Here is a 15,620-nt window from a genome sequence, read left to right on the forward strand (position 1 = left end):
TTTTGGCCGCGCGCCGCGGCTCTGTAGACACTCCCTTTCTATAAACAGCGTTTTTTTATGGTTGGTTGCGTTTTGAAGCAGTTACCATTTTTAAAAAAAAGTTTAAATTAAAAAGTATTTTTTGTCCATTTTTGTTTTATGGATTCTAAATTCGCCTAAACGACAGGTATTCATTTTAGCGGGTTTCTCAGGCAATCTTCAGACAGCCTCCTGTCAGTGTGTGGGGTCCTTACATCACAGTTAGCTACTGTCTCCTGTTAGCTCAGTGTTAGCTGCTCTTCATCTGGATTTAGAGCACCAAAGGCACTGTGCTTACATTTAACATCTTATATGCGTGGTCTTTATAACCATCTGTAGAAGTTTGGATTCCAAACATTTTGGTATAGTGCAAAAACCTGGAGCTGAAACAACATGTGGTTTTCGTGCCGCCCCGTCCTTCACGAGCTGCTCAGAGTTCAGCCTGGAGCTGCTATCCGGAGTCTGTCCCTCAGCCCTGCACAGGTCAGTCCCTCAGCCCTGCACAGGTCAGTCCCTCAGCCCTGCACGGCTCAGTCCCTCAGCCCTGCACAGGTCAGTCCCTCAGCCCTGCACGGCTCAGTCCCTCAGCCCTGCACAGGTCAGTCCCTCAGCCCTGCACAGGTCAGTCCCTCAGCCCTGCACAGGTCAGTCCCTCAGCCCTGCACAGGTCAGTCCCTCAGCCCTGCACAGGTCAGTCCCTCAGCCCTGCACAGGTCAGTCCCTCAGAACCGTACAGGTCAGTCCAGTCCAGTCCCTCAGACCCGTTCAGGTCAGTCCAGTCCAGTCCCTCAGACCCGTTCAGGTCAGTCCAGTTCAGTCCCTCAGACCCGTTCAGGTCAGTCCAGTCCAGTCCCTCAGACCCGTTCAGGTCAGTCCAGTCCCTCAGACCCGCACAGGTCAGTTCAGTCCCTCAGACTAGCACAGGTCAGTTCAGTCCCTCAGACCCGCACAGGTCAGTCCCTCAGCCCCATTGGGCAGCACAGACGTAACCTGCACGCTCCCCGTCGAGTCGACAACTAGACACAAGATCAGTAGTTGCTCTGCTCTGAGTTGCTGAGAATTGCTCAGTTCAGTTGCTCAATTCTGCGCAGGTGACACAGTAACTTCAGTCTGTGAGAGAAAAATGTATAATATTATTGAAACAAAACAAACCAAGACTTTATGAATCAAACTCTTACTTTGAAGGAGCTGAAGTATTTATCTTATAATCCAAAAGGATCAGACTCAAAATCAGAATCACTTCTCACTCTGAAAAAGACAAAAGAACCCAGTCTCCCCCACATCACTTCCTTTCTCCTCAGGTCACACTCACAGTGTGGAAGGTTCAGTTTCACATCCAAAGTTGATTAAAAGATCTTTAGAATCCCACCTCTTCAAGGACACACAAGGGATACTTGGAGACAGGTCTGAGGAGAAAAAACGTAGTATTTCGCACTGTGACCCCCAATTATCTTATCCCCCCATTATGTGACCTGATTTTGTGACACACACATTTTCTGATCCACCCCCAAGATGTGACCCCCGAAATAATGAATGAGTTTAATAATGAAATTGTTTTGCATGTGTGTGACTGTGGCGCAGCTGTTCGTTTCCTCTGAAGTCCTCTTTGACTGAGGAAAGACACCTGGATTGAAAGGAAGTGACTTTAGATGCACCTGCAAAAAGTTTATGATTTATCATCTTTCCTGAAGCTCTTTGGCGCATGCTGTTGTTGTGCGTCGCTGTCTCTGACGTCATCGTCCAGTTAGTGGACGAACACTCTTGCTGTTCGTCCACGGATCCACAAGCTCCTCACAACCAAAGACCACATCAAATACTTTTGTTTTGTTCCACTGAGGGGGAGCAAAGTTTTGTGTCTGAAAAAGCTAATTCTGTGCTATTGGCAAATGAGAAAATGGATGCCTGTCAATACTAGTATATTAGTGATTTGCCAAAGGATTTGTGAGAGCGAGGTATGAGTTAAAAAGGTTTAAATACCTACTTCCTTATTTCATAGTTCACTTACTTACTTCACAACCCTATCTTTAAGTCTCAAGTCATCAAAACAGTGACTCATCCAATTAGAAAAAAATATATTTAAATCTCTCACTGCTGCTAAAACACAGATGACTTGCTGTGGTGAGGGGAAAAAATACACCCCAGAAATAAATATTTTTCCTTTTCTGTCCCCAGCACACAGCGGTGGTGGAGCGCTGGTGGCAGGTGCCCTTGTCTAAAAAAGGCAGTCCCCCAAGACTTCACCCGCGACGACACAAGATCTACAAACTGGTGGAGGACAAGAAGCACCAGCCGCAGGAGAAGATGGAGCTCATCCTGACCCAGACCGTGCCCAGTGAGTAACTCTAACACAAAAAAAATGTTTGTCATAATGCCATGTTAATGTACTCTGTTGGCCTATGATCAGAGGGAAAGAATTAACAAACAAAAAAGATCATTATTGTAATCTAAAACATGTGTTAAGATTACCATATGCTGAATGCAAGTGCCTAGGACACGTTGGACTCATTGAACTAAAATGCAGTTAAGATAAATATATTTTGAATTGTGCTTAAAATTGTAACAATGTTATCACAGAATAGCTAATTGATTTGGTTTATAATTTCACTTCCTGTTTGTAATTGATGACATCAACACTGGGAAATTATCCAGCAAACACTGGGCAAAAACTAATTTAATGTAATTTTTTTAATTTGACAAATAAACATATATATAAGAGCACCTTTATTTTGTTGTAATTAATGTTTAGAGAGTCAAAATTAAAGTAAATTATGCATAAACTTTGACTGGAATGAGTGTGCCCAGTGTGATGTCAATTCCTGTCATTTCTCTACAGATTTTTCGACTTTTTGCCACCAACACCTATTCGATTGGTGTAAAACTGTAATGTACATGTACAAAGAAACAACTTTTAAATAAACCAAAATTAGAAAATGGTAAAAACCTTTGAAAAGATAACACGTTTGAAAAGATAACGATGAATTATGTCTAGTGAAGGCAAACATCTGGCCATGTTTTGACAAAGAGACGAGCCCCAGTGAACACAAATGTCAAGGCCTTTTGTATTTGTGTCTTCAATGTGCAGTGATGTTTTCCAGAGCTCGGTGGCAGAGGCGATACAGTGTTTGTGAAGAAGTCCGTCGGTCGTAATAAGTTGCTGGCGGAAGGTCTGGCAGAGTACGCATCGCCTGAAAACAAAAAGCTGTTTGCCGAGGAGCTGAAGGTAATTTTGGTACTTTAATGCAGTAATTACCGCCATGGGCAAAACATTGTACGCGGCTATTCTGTTTATTCCACAGATGCGACAAGAGGGGAAGTCTGAAGAAAGGCTTCAAACTCGAACAGGGCAAATGGTAAGAGAACAAATTTAAAAAAGAAGGAACAATTTTAAACATTACTGTAAAGTGTCTTAACTTATTTTTTTTCTTCAGACTGTAGATTTTCTTAAACGCACAAAGCTGAACATCAACCAGATGCCGACAGAAGATTTCCAAGTCACTAAAGAAGTGGTCTGCAGACAGTTTCAGCGGAAGGTAGTGCTCCTTTGCCCACCTTCACAAAATTGTGATCCCCATTTTTAACAGAAATGTCTTCTTGTTTTTTGTTGTTGTTTTTTTAGTTTTTATTGGTCGTGCCGCTTAATGCTCTGACCCTCCAACAAGAGCCAATCAAAGAACTGGGAGACTATTGGTGTGAAGTGACGGTAAGACTCGCCACACGCGGCTTTTACGCTCAATATGAAATGCATTCTGGGGCCAAGTTAAGTACATTTGGGGCTGAAGATGAGTTTTCATTGAATCAAAGCTGGTTACTTTTGTTTACAAGATTTCTAAGGCCAATTTTGCTTCTGAACTAGTCATAAAGACGGTAAAAATTTAATAGAAAAGGTTTCAGTTTGGACCATAAAAGACTAGTTGTGATTAAAGCTACGGTACCTGACGATCAATTCACGCAATGGTTTGTGAGAGCTCGGAGCGATTTGGATCAATTTATCTACAGTTCGACAATCCGGTACACCAGCTTTAACATCAACATGTATTAAGTCCTTCTAACATTGTGATTTTTCTTGTTTCTCAGGTCAATGGAATGGACACTGTGCGAGTTCCTCTGTCCATTGTACCTTATGAAGATCATTCTGCCAGTTACCAGAAGCAGCTAAAAGCCAAGAGACTACAGCAGTCCGAGTCGAGCAGCGCGGAAACTGTTTCTGAAGATGAAACTGATGAAAAGACTGTTCCATCTGAGATGAACTCTGTGAATGAAGCCTCTGAAGGCACAACAGCACCATTAAATGACAGCCCCAAGAAAGAATAATGGACTCAAACTACAAGGAATTCTCAGAAAATCAAAGTCTAGTACAGTAGATTTGCCATTATGTAACCATTAAAATACCTTTGTGAGGAACTAATGAAACAAGAGCTCTCAAAATGTTTATTTTTCACAACACAATAAATTGCTCAAATGTTTAATACAAATTTGTATTGCCTTATATTATGTAGGTTTGTCAGAGTTTATTTGTAGATAAAGTGACAGGGCAGCTCACTGTACACCTGCCGTTGTCGACGCTTGCTACTGCATTTTATTATTTACGATAATGGTCTGCCAACTCTTTATATACAAATTTCTACAAGGCAGGGAGTATTTAATAAACAAACAGTATTTATTTTTTTCCCCCAAACGTTTCCCGGAGAGACTTGATTTTCTGGCAGTTTTATTTACACAATTATCATCTATACTCTGATCCTGAAACCATAACTATAGTTTAAAGTATTTGTACAAGTGTTCACAAAAGACTTCCTATAAGTGATCTGTTCTTCTGTATCTACCTCTGTATCTACCTGCGTTGCACCAATGAAATTTCCCCATGTGGGACAATAAAGGAATATCTTATCTTATCTTAAAAGGGGATTTATAACAGGAATAGTTTGCATACATATTCAAAAGGGAAAACATGTATACAGATCATACTGGTTAGGGTCACTTTACAATGTGCCAATGTGCATTGCATATTAAAAAAACACATTGAACTCCTGATATCATTACTTGGCTCATGCCAGATTAATGTGTTTCACTCTGAAATGAGTGCAACACAATATCGAGTTCATCAGGCTGGCCAGGTTATGAGCTCATATTTGTGGCCTAAATGTATAATGGGAACACACAAATCAAATGTGTTGGCTAAACAAAACTAACACAAATGCAGTTTGGACTGTAAATACTATTATCCTAATTAGATCTGTAGGCCTCTCTTTTCGTTAGTGGTGAAATCAGAAGAGCAAAAGGGATTTGTGGGTTATCCATTAAAAGTCTATAATTTGAGGGTTTCAGAAGCCGTATTTGGCCTGGGTCTGTCGTCGAGTTAGCTTGTTTTCTGCCCAGCTGTTTTTCAGTTCCAACTCGCGCTCCTTTGCCTGAAATGAAATGACAACCAGATTAACAATGGAAATTGTTTCCCACCCGAAATACACATAACAGTGTGATTTATTTCCATTTTACAAATCAAATTATGCTTAGGTTTTGCTTTGTAAAGACATGGGATGAATTTGTTTCTAAATCCAAAGACTAGCAAATCATTTTAGAAAATGATTAACAGTCGTTTTTATACCACTGTAACTATTGCTGAAAATGTTCAGAAGAGCTTAGGGAATCACCTGGTGAATGAGATATGTGATTTGGTGCTTGCGTCTCTGCTGGCCAGTTGGCATTCCTCCCCTTTTCTGGAAAAAACAACGGTTTTATTTACACACTCATAATTCATAAACAGGCAACAGAAATACTGCTTGTGCTCGATAAACAAAACTATGTTTGAGATACCTTGCTGAAAGACGAACGGTTTTGTTGCTCTTCTGTTATGCTCTTCGTCAACCACTGCTGCGTTCCACTCAGCTGGTCATCTCCTTTAATCTCCAGAAAGGTTATCTCTTCTTTTCCTCTGTTTCTTTTCCCTTGCAACCTCATGAACTGAACACAAAAACAGCATATGATCATGATCTTAATTGAGCACAATAACCTAAGAAAAACCCCATTCTCAACTTAACAGCGACAATGGCAGCAGTCTTGGGAAGAATACTTTAATATCTACATTAATAATGTATTTTGTAACATATTCCCTTACATGGTTCAACCAAAGTAGTGTATTTTGAATACTTACAATTTTTATAGTGTAAACAAAACACCATAGGATTCAAATTAGCTTCATGTTTGTTGCACCATTTGCATTTATGTATCAATTACTAGTGAAAGAAAAACACACATGCACTCACCACAGACGATGTGTTGTCTATTTTACTAATTACTACTGCTGTGCAGTTTGAGCAGCTTAAATGACATGATAAAATGTGGTGATGTTGGGAAAGTATACTACCGTGCAGTTACTCAGAATTACGTAGAATTCTGATTATGACATTTAGGTACATGTATTTGGCTACTTCCAACATTGCAGGATAGTAAGGATGATAAACTAAATAAAATTGATAAACAAATAAAGCAAAGTTCATACTGCTTCTTCATCAAACATGGCGGAGTTCCCAGGCTCTTCTTCTTCAGTTTCTCCAGTTTCTCCAGTTCCTCCAGTTCCTCCAGTTTCTCCTTGGTCAACATTAGGATCTTGGTAATATGGCTGATTGTAATATCCCTGTAAATGACAAATCATCAGGAAAAATATTAATAGCATGAACTGCTGCATTTAATAAAATATAATAAAAATTGTGTTATTACTATTTTTCTGAACATAAACAAGACAGAATTTTAATCAGTGTCATTTACCCCCCAAAAATAGTCTACCTGCAATGTCTGAAATTTGCCCCGAAACACTTAACACACACAACACACAAACAGACACACAAAATTGGCTCTAGACCTCCCAATTAAAAAGTCCCAAGCGTATACTGTAATTAATGATTGAAAAGGACTAATAGCTTATCTCAATTAAACTTCGATTAATTACACACCCCAGTGCAATATGGCATGTATTACCTGAGAATAAGCTTCTGGATCTGCCATCCCCTCCGGGTATTGCCCTGCCCACGCACCACCTTCTTCTGCGTTTCCACCAAAATCTAGAGGTGCATCTGAGTGACCCGGTCCGTCCGGCGTCCCAAACTGAACAGGATCTATCACAGGTCTGTGCTCGGGCTCTGCCTCTGGGACAGCAACAGGGGCCAGTTGGGAGTTATCTTCAAGTGAAAAGTAATTCTCTGGGCTTATTTCCTCCTCGTCATGATCATCATTCGCGATTTGCCTTGCAAGCTGCATGGCGGCAGACTTGGCGGCAGCTTTGATCGCAGAGGGAGACGCACTGGAGCTGAGAAGGGCAGAAGGAGCGTTGACTTTGGCCACTTTAGACTCTTGTCGTTTTGTGAGAGTGTAAGGAATCAGCGGCCGGTCAATTTCCTTCACAGACATGTTTCTGGGCTGTGGCAGGAGAGATGACAGGCCTGTTCCACCGCCCTGCAAGAAAGCATTACAACGTATGAAGCAAATGCAGCACAATATTAAAATTTGTTGACAACTGGAAATAAAATTACTACTAATAGAAAGAATGATTATCAAGTATTAGTGTAATAAAATTATTACAAACTTACTAGAAGTTTTTTCTTACTTGCTGGTTGTTCATCATCATCTGAGTCCGACTGTAAAATAATGCATTTTACAGTAAATATTTTGACAGCAAAAGGGCTGCAACTAACAATTGTTTTCAGTCGACTTATAACTTTTTTATTTTTTGACAAGAAAAACGATAATTTACATTTAAATTGTGTTTTGTTTATGAAATTGTAACCACATTAAAATGAACCGTAAGATAAACTTGACCAATACTCCCCAGATATGAGATAAACATGATCAAATCAAATATAGCTTTTGCTGATAACAATTTTAAAGCTGATTTATTCTTAATTACATAAACATCAGATAGAATATCCAAGTTGTTTATGTTTGTTTTTTTGTGATTTTTAAGGGTGTGGTGAGCTGGGGTAGTGGACTGAAGGTGGTTGTTGTTGTTGTGGTGTTACATTTACCTCAAGGTTGTTGTTGCTGTGTTACATTTAATGGCAGTTGGCGGTCAACTGAAAAGGCGCATTTATCACCACCTACTGTAGTTCTACATCTTCAGAGTACCAGTATGTGTTATATGCTATAACGTTTATATAAAAATAAATTTAAGCAGACATCAACAGACTCAACAAGCTGGTCAGGAAGGCTGGATTTGTCTGGGCATGGAACTGGAGCCTGTAGGAGAGGCAGCTTCTGAAGAAACTACTCAGTATTCGGAACAATGCGACACCCTGCTCTCCTACAGAAGAGCATGCAGGAGACTTATCGCGAGACTTACCTCCCTGTGGCAATCAAATTTCAAGTCCTCCCCTTTTAACAAAGAGGGACAATGTTACAGAGTGTGTCTTAATGATGCATTTACTCAGATAAACTGATGTCTGTGTAATCCCCTGATTCGTCCAGGAGTGTTCCATTGTATAAAAAGATTCAGATGTGGACTCTGTTTTTAGAAAAACAAAACGTTTCAACTCTCATCCAAGAATCCAGATGACTACAACTGAATATTTTCCTACAACCGATAAACTGATGTCTTCTGATGTTGTGTGTTTATATGCAGGAGCAATTTATCTTTAAAATGTTTTAACAATTTTGTGAAAGTATTTAATGATATCTTTGGCGCAAGAATTTCTTTCAGGATCAATAAAGGTGTATCTTATCTTATATGTGTCTCTATCTGCAGGTTAGACTGAATACCCAGGTTCAGATGTGATTGTAGTTCTCTGTTTTTAGAAAAACAAAAGTTTCAACTCTCATCCAAGAATCCAGATGACTACAACTGAATATTTTCCTACAACCGATAAACTGATGTCTTCTGATGTTGTGTGTTTATATGCAGTAGCAATTTATCTTTAAAATGTTTTAACAATTTTGTGAAAGTATTTAATGATATCTTTGGCGCAAGAATTTCTTTCAGGATCAATAAAAGGTGTATCTTATCTTATATGTGTCTCTATCTGCAGGTTAGACTGAATACCCAGGTTCAGATGTGATTGTAGTTCCTTTTTTAAACCAGCAAGAGCGCAGGCTACACGCGGTTCCATCCATCCATCCATCCATTTTCTACCGCTTGTTCCCTTTCGGGGTCGCGGGTGACTGGAGCCTATCCCAGTGACTTCGGGCCTTAGGCGGGGTACATCCTGGACAGTGGCCAACTCGTCACAGGGCTACACGCGGTTCCTTTAGGTGTTAATGTGTTGACTGCTTCGAGATATATTCTTCTTTTAAATATACTTTTATTACTAAAAAAAATCACAGTGTTTGTTCTTGTTTGCCGGTTTGAACAAAACCAAACCTAAATATTATGTGATATTCAAATCAATTTGTTTACATATTTTAAAGGGTCAATACTCACATCTCGTTTCTGAATCTGAGGTGCAGAAATCCTGACAGGTTCATTTCGTTTCTTGGGCTTGGGCAGACTGGAAAACAGACTTCCTTTCTGTAGCACAATTTCATCCTTTGATGCGCCCTTTTCAGACACTGTGCTTGATTTTGTTGTCAGTTTAGGCCCAGTATTGACAAGAGTCGACTTTTTTGGAGCTGGAAGAACTGAGAAAAGTCCTCCTTTACTCTGCAGAGCCGAACCGGAGGTTTCTTCTGAGTCGCTTTCACCACTGCTGCCATAAGCGACTAAAGACATGTTTTCTGAAGGTTTTTAAAGCTGATTTGTTGCTATGATCTGTGCACATGGATAACCACTTTTCCTCGGTCTAAGAAGCGCACTTACAATGGGTTTCCGTGGTTCTTGTTCCAGATGAAGTTAAAACAAAACTAAGATGTTAAAAAACTCATAACAAACAAGCACATTCGAAGAACCCACTAAACGCTGTTAGCTACTTTAGCTAAACGGCTAACGAAGCGATAATAAGCGGTAAGTTAACTTTATCTTTTTGGTCAAATTCTTAGATTCTTGGATTAATTCTTGGAGATACAATTGTGTATCGCAGGCGGCCAATACCAGAGTATTTAATGGTATTACACGACGAGAAAATCAAGCTATTTAGCTTCAAGCTTGATCAAAACATTAGTACCCATAAGCGGTGTTTTCTGCGCATGTCTACTGCGCAGCTCAGTCTTCTTCGCGTAAACAAAAATGTCGTGTTTAAATGTGCTGATATCTACTGGCCGCGAAGGGATGAACACATAACATCAGGGAAATTCAAAGTCTGCTGCTGTGAAAATGGAAGAAATTTAACTTAAGTGGCAGAAGCTCAGTTTGTTTTCTTTTCTTTTTGTCTACAAACCTGATGGATGCGATTTTAAGTCATGTTTTTGTGTCCTTAGCATTGACTGTATAATTAATATAGTTGATATACTTTAGACGCCTTGGTCACTGTATAATTAAGAGACACTCAGCCGAGACATTTTACACACCTTGCTTAGCTATATGAATTGTAAATGTCTGGAAATGTTGGGTGTAACTTAAAAGTTAATACTTTGTTAAAGTTAGAGTGGTGTAATTAAATTATCATTACAAGGAACCTAGAGTAATGCATTAAATAGGCTACCTCACAGCAATAAGGTCCTGAGTTTGACCCTCAGCAGGCAGCGGGGGCCTGTTTGTGCAGTTTGATTGTTTGTCATGTGTCTGGATGGATTTTCTCTGAACATTCTATTTTTCCAGCTAAGGATAACACCTGACCAAGCCAATCTCAAGATTTGGAGATTGGCCCCTGGCTTGTGTAAATCTTAAGAATGGAGAGTGGGTGATTTCCAAATCAACAAGTAACGTTGTTAATTAATGTTGATCTGAGTTTTTCAAGCGTGCAATGGTTTGGAGGTTCTTCTTCTTCTTTGGTGTTTTATGGCGGCTGGCATCCAAGCGTTGTTGTTGTTGTTGTTGTTGTTGTTGTTGTTGTTTTATGGCGGTTGGCATCCAAGTGTTGCATTACCGCCAGACTGTATTCCTCAGACTTTGTCGTAGTCCTCAGACTCTGTCGTAGTCCGTAAAAGTACTCCTTACATTACCGCCAGACTTTATTCTTCAGAAGCACAGGAGTTCAAAGCCCACGAGTCCAAAGCACATGAGTTCCAAGCCCACGAATTCTTCCGACTTTATTCTTTAGACTTTATTCTTTAGACTTTTAGAATTTGGCTTATTCTTGTTCTTGCTTTTGTGTTAGACACCCAAGTCAGAGATCTAATAAGAGCCGTTTTCAGGCTAATGAGCTACGATTTAAAGGATACCTGTTCTATAGGTCTGGAACCTTAACTGTCCTTGCCCTCACAATTATACTATTTATTTGCCATGTTACGCTTCTGTCGATAGGGGGCGTATTTTGAGGCAGGTCTTGGGGGCGCGTCCGTCAGTCCGATTCAAACCCAAACAGTTGGAGGGACGAGCCAATGCAGGGCTGTTGTTATTATTAAACTAATATCTCGGGCCCCTTTGTTGTAGACATAGTGTTATTTCTTAAGAACCGTGCTCTTTTTACATTGGCCCGATTCCGCGGGAAAAGTCTCTTCACTTCTCCGTGCCTGGAGGATTTAACATTCACTGCTTCAGTTTTAGAGCAAGTGATTGTATATTTTCATACAAGAAGCACCAGTTTATTTTTTTCTACTGTTACTTCTCTGAAGAAAAATGCCCAGAACCAACAGGCAAAGGGAATATAAACCCGGAGATCTTGTGTTTGCTAAGATGAAGGGTTATCCTCATTGGCCTGCCAGGGTAAGTAGAGCTGCAGTGAACAGTCTGTGTGTGGTTTTAGACATTTGTAACAATCATTGGTGTCTATTACTAGTTTACTCCTGAGGCCTGACTCTAGTTGGCTAATCTGTGTTAGCTTTAGCCGGTGCTAGCCATGTGCTGCTAGCACGCAGCTAGCACCTTTTCAAGGACTAAAACACTTTCGGGCGATTCGCTGTTCGTGAAAACCCTCTCTTGTTGAAATCTACAGCTCGTGTTTTTTAAATGAAAGTGCCGTTTTAGTCACCAACAGTTAGCTTTTGGTCCCGCGGGCCTATTATCTTAGGCCAGGTCTAATCTTCCGTGGCCCTAAATAGTTATTACACAACGTCACCTGCGCGCGTCGGTCCAGAATCGAAGACGAGGCGCTCTCCGCTGCCTTAACCCCAGGGGCTTTGAGCTTTTACCTCTGGAGCTTTGAACTTTTACCTCTGGGGCTTTCTGAGGACAATCTCATCGTACGGAACGTGTGAGCTTTGTCCTGTCCTGATTAATTGTTGCATTATAAACTTCTAACAACAAGTACTCTTGTGTTCATGTTATTGTATTATGACTTTTTACTTTGAACCGTAAACTACTTAAAGAATGAATGGCAGTTACACCAAATGTGACCTAAAGTGAGGTTCTCGTTGATCTCATGATACTGATACACCTTTTACCCAGATTGACGAGTTGCCTGAAGGAGCTGTGAAATCCCCCTCAAACAAGTACCAGGTCTTCTTCTTTGGGACACATGAAACGTGAGTAATGTTTGTGACATTTTCATCTGTATTGGTGTGTTATTGTTTCTTCTAATTTTAATAATATTTTGTAACTTCAGGGCATTCCTGGGTGCCAAAGACCTTTCCCCATATGACGAATTTAAGGAGAAACTTGGAAAAGCCAACAAGAGGAGAGGTTTTGCTGAGGGACTGTGGGAGATTGAGAACAACCCTACCGTTACACATGAGGAATATGAGGTAGGCGTTTCCTCTGATAAGTATTTGGGCGTGAACTGAGGGACCCTAGAAACGGCTTGCTTTCACTTAAGTGTGCTTATTTACCCATAGGGCACATAACCTTTATTGAAAAATGAAAATGATGGCATAAACTGCCACAGTTCATTTGTAAATGACAAGTATTAATGTATTAGAACAGAAAAGGTGTTTTTTGTACTCATCTTAATGTTTTTGCTTCAGGCTTCTAAGAAAGAGAATGATGCTGTGTCTGAAGCTGCTGTTGATGGGGAAAAAGGAGGCAGCAGTGATGAAGATGAAGGAGCTTTGGTCATCGATGAAAAGAACGAAAGGGGAATCAAACGGAAAAAAGAGGAAACTACGGAGGTTAGCCACAAGTAGTGTCTCAATTATGCATTTTGATTAAGAATTAGTCGTCATTAGATTCTAAAATCTGTAGGCCTATCCTTAAAAATATTATGATATTTCAATTGGGGTGCCACAAATGATTCTTTTAGTAGTCGACTAGTCCTAGGATTATTTTTATTGTACATTGACATTTTTAAAATACATATTTTACCAGATAAAAGTAAATCTATGTTGACTGAAAGTCAGATAGAGAATAATGACAAAGTGTATTGTCCTGCTATAATTTTCCAACTGTGCTTGAAATGAGCTGATTAACAGAGTGAGTTTTCCTGCCCTCATCTTTATTATTAAACTTTATTGGTTGATAGAATGTCACCTGACACCCACCGATTATAAAAACGCCTGTTGCCTTTGAAATTATTGCAATTATGTTAGGCATTGTTCAAACCAAAACTGACTGACTTTATTTCCCCTGTAGGCATCTTCCAAACGACAAAAAGATGCACAGAAAGAGGATTCAAAAGCAGATGGGGACAAGTCCAATGAAGAGCTCAAAGTAAATAATATGGACGGACCCAAAGAAACAACACAGAGTGAGTCTAAAGAGGAAAACGCGCCCACTGCAGAAAAGGTTCAGATTGCATTATTGCATGGTTAAGTGACACAATATTTAGATGTTATTGTCTTTTCTAAATGTTGATTTACTCTTTCTGCAGCCTGCATCAGACAGTGCTTAACGTCTTAACTTGTGGAGGGACTGGAAATGGATGCTTTTCTGTGGAGCTGAAAGCATCAAAAGTTTTCTTCATATTTGAACCATTTTGATTAACAAGAGGATGTAAAAAAATACGGAAGCTCATTGTATTAATTGATTACAAGATAATATCTAGGTTTTTTTTGTAATTGTGAGATTTTTTGTTATTTTTTTTTTGCCGTCTCCTTGCTGCACCGCTCTCTCACCCGGAGAAGCCTGGCAGTGCTATGAGGATTCTGTTCTTCACACTGCAGGTCCCCCACACTGCAGGAGAGAGATCGTATTTACGAGATTTTTTTTTTTTTTTTTTTTTCATGAATACAATGAGCTTACGTAAAAAGATGTTTGTATCTAAGCAAACAATATTTTATTTGCGATTTGGGGATATCATATATCCCAGGATTAATAGTTTGCAGATCAGATAAAAAAAAAAAAAGCAAAAGTGCTCAAGAGCTCGTTTATAATGTGGTTTAAGTGTGTATATATTTTTATTTGTAAGTGCAATTACATTAAGACTTGATAGGCGTCATTATACATCTAAACATTAGAGGGACTAAACACTGAAAATGGAAAATATGATAAAAAGGGTGTTAAACTTGATGTGCCCTACAGTTGTATAGGCAAAAACTTACATAAAAAGGCATTTAATCTTTCTTTTTTTGCATCTGAATCTTATCTACTGATCTTAAACCATTTATTGTTGCTTAGTACATGATAAGTTGCACTTGTTACCTTCTTTGCGCAAAGTCAACTGTGGTTTAGATTCTTATAATTGTATTTTTGCTTTGTAGTGCTTTTCTGCATGTGACCAAAGTTTGTATGACATCGGTCTGGAGACTTGTAGAAGTCTGGGTATAGTTAATACAATTATGAAGTTCCATTTGAAAACAAGATTTAAAAATGTCTTTTGTTGTTTTTTGATGTTTGTTATTTAAAGAAGTAGAAGACATTCCTAATCGTGTTAAAACTTGGCCTTAATGTTTTATTTTAAGGAAAATGTTGACATGACAAAACAGTTCAATTCGGTGTCATAAAATGCTGAAAACCACTCAAAAAATGTCATAATCTTGTCAGAAAACAATAATTAAAGGGACAATTTACTTTTTTGTTATTTTTTATTTATCTGAAATTCAATGTTATAATGTGAAAATGTTACTTGAATATTACAATTGGTTTAGAGTTATGTTTTGGCATTTCAATATTCAAGATTATGTCCGTATTTGGATCACCACAATGTACAGAATCAACAATTTACAGTAGTTTCTGGTTTAGTTTTACTTTTGGAAATCTGCCATTGATCTTTATCTGCTGCTTAGTTTTGTGTTAGAGCTGCTAGACCGTTGAATAAAGCTGTTGATTATCAAATAAAGATGTTTTTCTGATATTTACCTTAATCATGTCTTTATGTAAAATAGATTCACATAGTTTGTGCCTTGTGTCTTTATTGAGCCATAGTTTCACTACTGTGCGTTATCAGGTGTAGGGTCTTCCATCCTGCTTGTCTCCATGAAGATGTGATGCTTTGCTTGAAATGTCCTACAGTATGGCATTTAGCTTACCTGTCCTGAAGACAATTGCACCAGGACAAGTTACAGGTCAGGGCAGTGTAGACTTTGCCACAGTAAGAACATGTTTAATCAATGTAAGGCAAGGCAATTTTAATGTACTGTACATCTCCATTGAGAGAAGGTAGCAGATCCAATCCTCCACCGCAAAAGTTACATTATGCACCGTTAAAAATAAAGATACAGACTACTACATATTTTAAATAGTTTGCTTAACTCTTGTACATTTTAGTAATAAC

General features: G+C 39.1%; 3 protein-coding genes across 4 annotated transcripts; 2 read left to right on the forward strand and 1 right to left on the reverse strand.

The window, feature by feature from the left end:
- The first annotated feature begins 220 nt into the window (after positions 1 to 220).
- On the forward strand, positions 221 to 4,339 carry mrpl9 (mitochondrial ribosomal protein L9). The gene is made up of 7 exons (XM_072447957.1): positions 221 to 501; positions 2,191 to 2,350; positions 3,114 to 3,238; positions 3,315 to 3,368; positions 3,447 to 3,548; positions 3,635 to 3,718; positions 4,093 to 4,339. The coding sequence occupies exons 1-7, from the start codon at positions 412 to 414 to the stop codon at positions 4,327 to 4,329; spliced, it is 852 nt and encodes a 283-aa protein (XP_072304058.1). The 5' UTR covers positions 221 to 411; the 3' UTR covers positions 4,330 to 4,339.
- Positions 4,340 to 4,432: 93 nt separating this feature from the next.
- On the reverse strand, positions 4,433 to 10,122 carry prcc (proline rich mitotic checkpoint control factor). Its single transcript, XM_072447956.1, has 7 exons — positions 9,422 to 10,122; positions 7,599 to 7,646; positions 6,991 to 7,464; positions 6,515 to 6,649; positions 5,830 to 5,976; positions 5,667 to 5,732; positions 4,433 to 5,426 (listed from the first exon to the last, which is right to left on the reverse strand). The coding sequence occupies exons 1-7, from the start codon at positions 9,707 to 9,709 to the stop codon at positions 5,340 to 5,342; spliced, it is 1,245 nt and encodes a 414-aa protein (XP_072304057.1). The 5' UTR covers positions 9,710 to 10,122; the 3' UTR covers positions 4,433 to 5,339.
- Positions 10,123 to 11,352: 1,230 nt separating this feature from the next.
- On the forward strand, positions 11,353 to 15,200 carry LOC140361987 (hepatoma-derived growth factor-like). 2 transcript variants are annotated; one of them, XR_011927043.1, is made up of 7 exons: positions 11,353 to 11,740; positions 12,422 to 12,498; positions 12,579 to 12,717; positions 12,937 to 13,080; positions 13,541 to 13,693; positions 13,779 to 13,900; positions 14,150 to 15,200. XR_011927043.1 is itself a non-coding variant. In XM_072447960.1 (6 exons), the coding sequence occupies exons 1-6, from the start codon at positions 11,654 to 11,656 to the stop codon at positions 13,797 to 13,799; spliced, it is 621 nt and encodes a 206-aa protein (XP_072304061.1). In that variant the 5' UTR covers positions 11,353 to 11,653; the 3' UTR covers positions 13,800 to 13,926. The 2 variants fall into 2 exon arrangements, 1 of the variants encoding a protein (XP_072304061.1); XM_072447960.1 differs by lacking the exon at positions 14,150 to 15,200 and having other exon boundaries at positions 13,779 to 13,926.
- Positions 15,201 to 15,620: the final 420 nt, after the last annotated feature.

This window comes from Eucyclogobius newberryi, unplaced genomic scaffold, assembly GCF_026437365.1.
Source record: "Eucyclogobius newberryi isolate DKJ021-1_F unplaced genomic scaffold, fEucNew1.0.hap1 SCAF_16, whole genome shotgun sequence".
NCBI lineage: Eukaryota > Metazoa > Chordata > Actinopteri > Gobiiformes > Gobiidae > Eucyclogobius > Eucyclogobius newberryi.

Coding starts and splice junctions, on each gene's coding strand:
- prcc (XM_072447956.1), bottom strand. CDS start 9,709: ATGTCTTTAGTCGCTTATGGCAGCAGTGGTGAAAGCGACTCAGAAGAA. Junction 7,647..9,421: donor CTCAGATTCAGAAACGAGAT/GTGAGTATTGAC, acceptor ATTATTTTACAG/TCGGACTCAGATGATGATGA. Junction 5,427..5,666: donor TCACATATCTCATTCACCAG/GTGATTCCCTAA, acceptor ATTTCATTTCAG/GCAAAGGAGCGCGAGTTGGA.
- LOC140361987 (XM_072447960.1), top strand. CDS start 11,654: ATGCCCAGAACCAACAGGCAAAGGGAATATAAACCCGGAGATCTTGTG. Junction 12,718..12,936: donor TTACACATGAGGAATATGAG/GTAGGCGTTTCC, acceptor TTTTTGCTTCAG/GCTTCTAAGAAAGAGAATGA. Junction 13,694..13,778: donor ACGCGCCCACTGCAGAAAAG/GTTCAGATTGCA, acceptor CTCTTTCTGCAG/CCTGCATCAGACAGTGCTTA.
- mrpl9 (XM_072447957.1), top strand. CDS start 412: ATGTGGTTTTCGTGCCGCCCCGTCCTTCACGAGCTGCTCAGAGTTCAG. Junction 502..2,190: donor TGTCCCTCAGCCCTGCACAG/GTCAGTCCCTCA, acceptor TTCTGTCCCCAG/CACACAGCGGTGGTGGAGCG. Junction 3,239..3,314: donor TGTTTGCCGAGGAGCTGAAG/GTAATTTTGGTA, acceptor TTTATTCCACAG/ATGCGACAAGAGGGGAAGTC.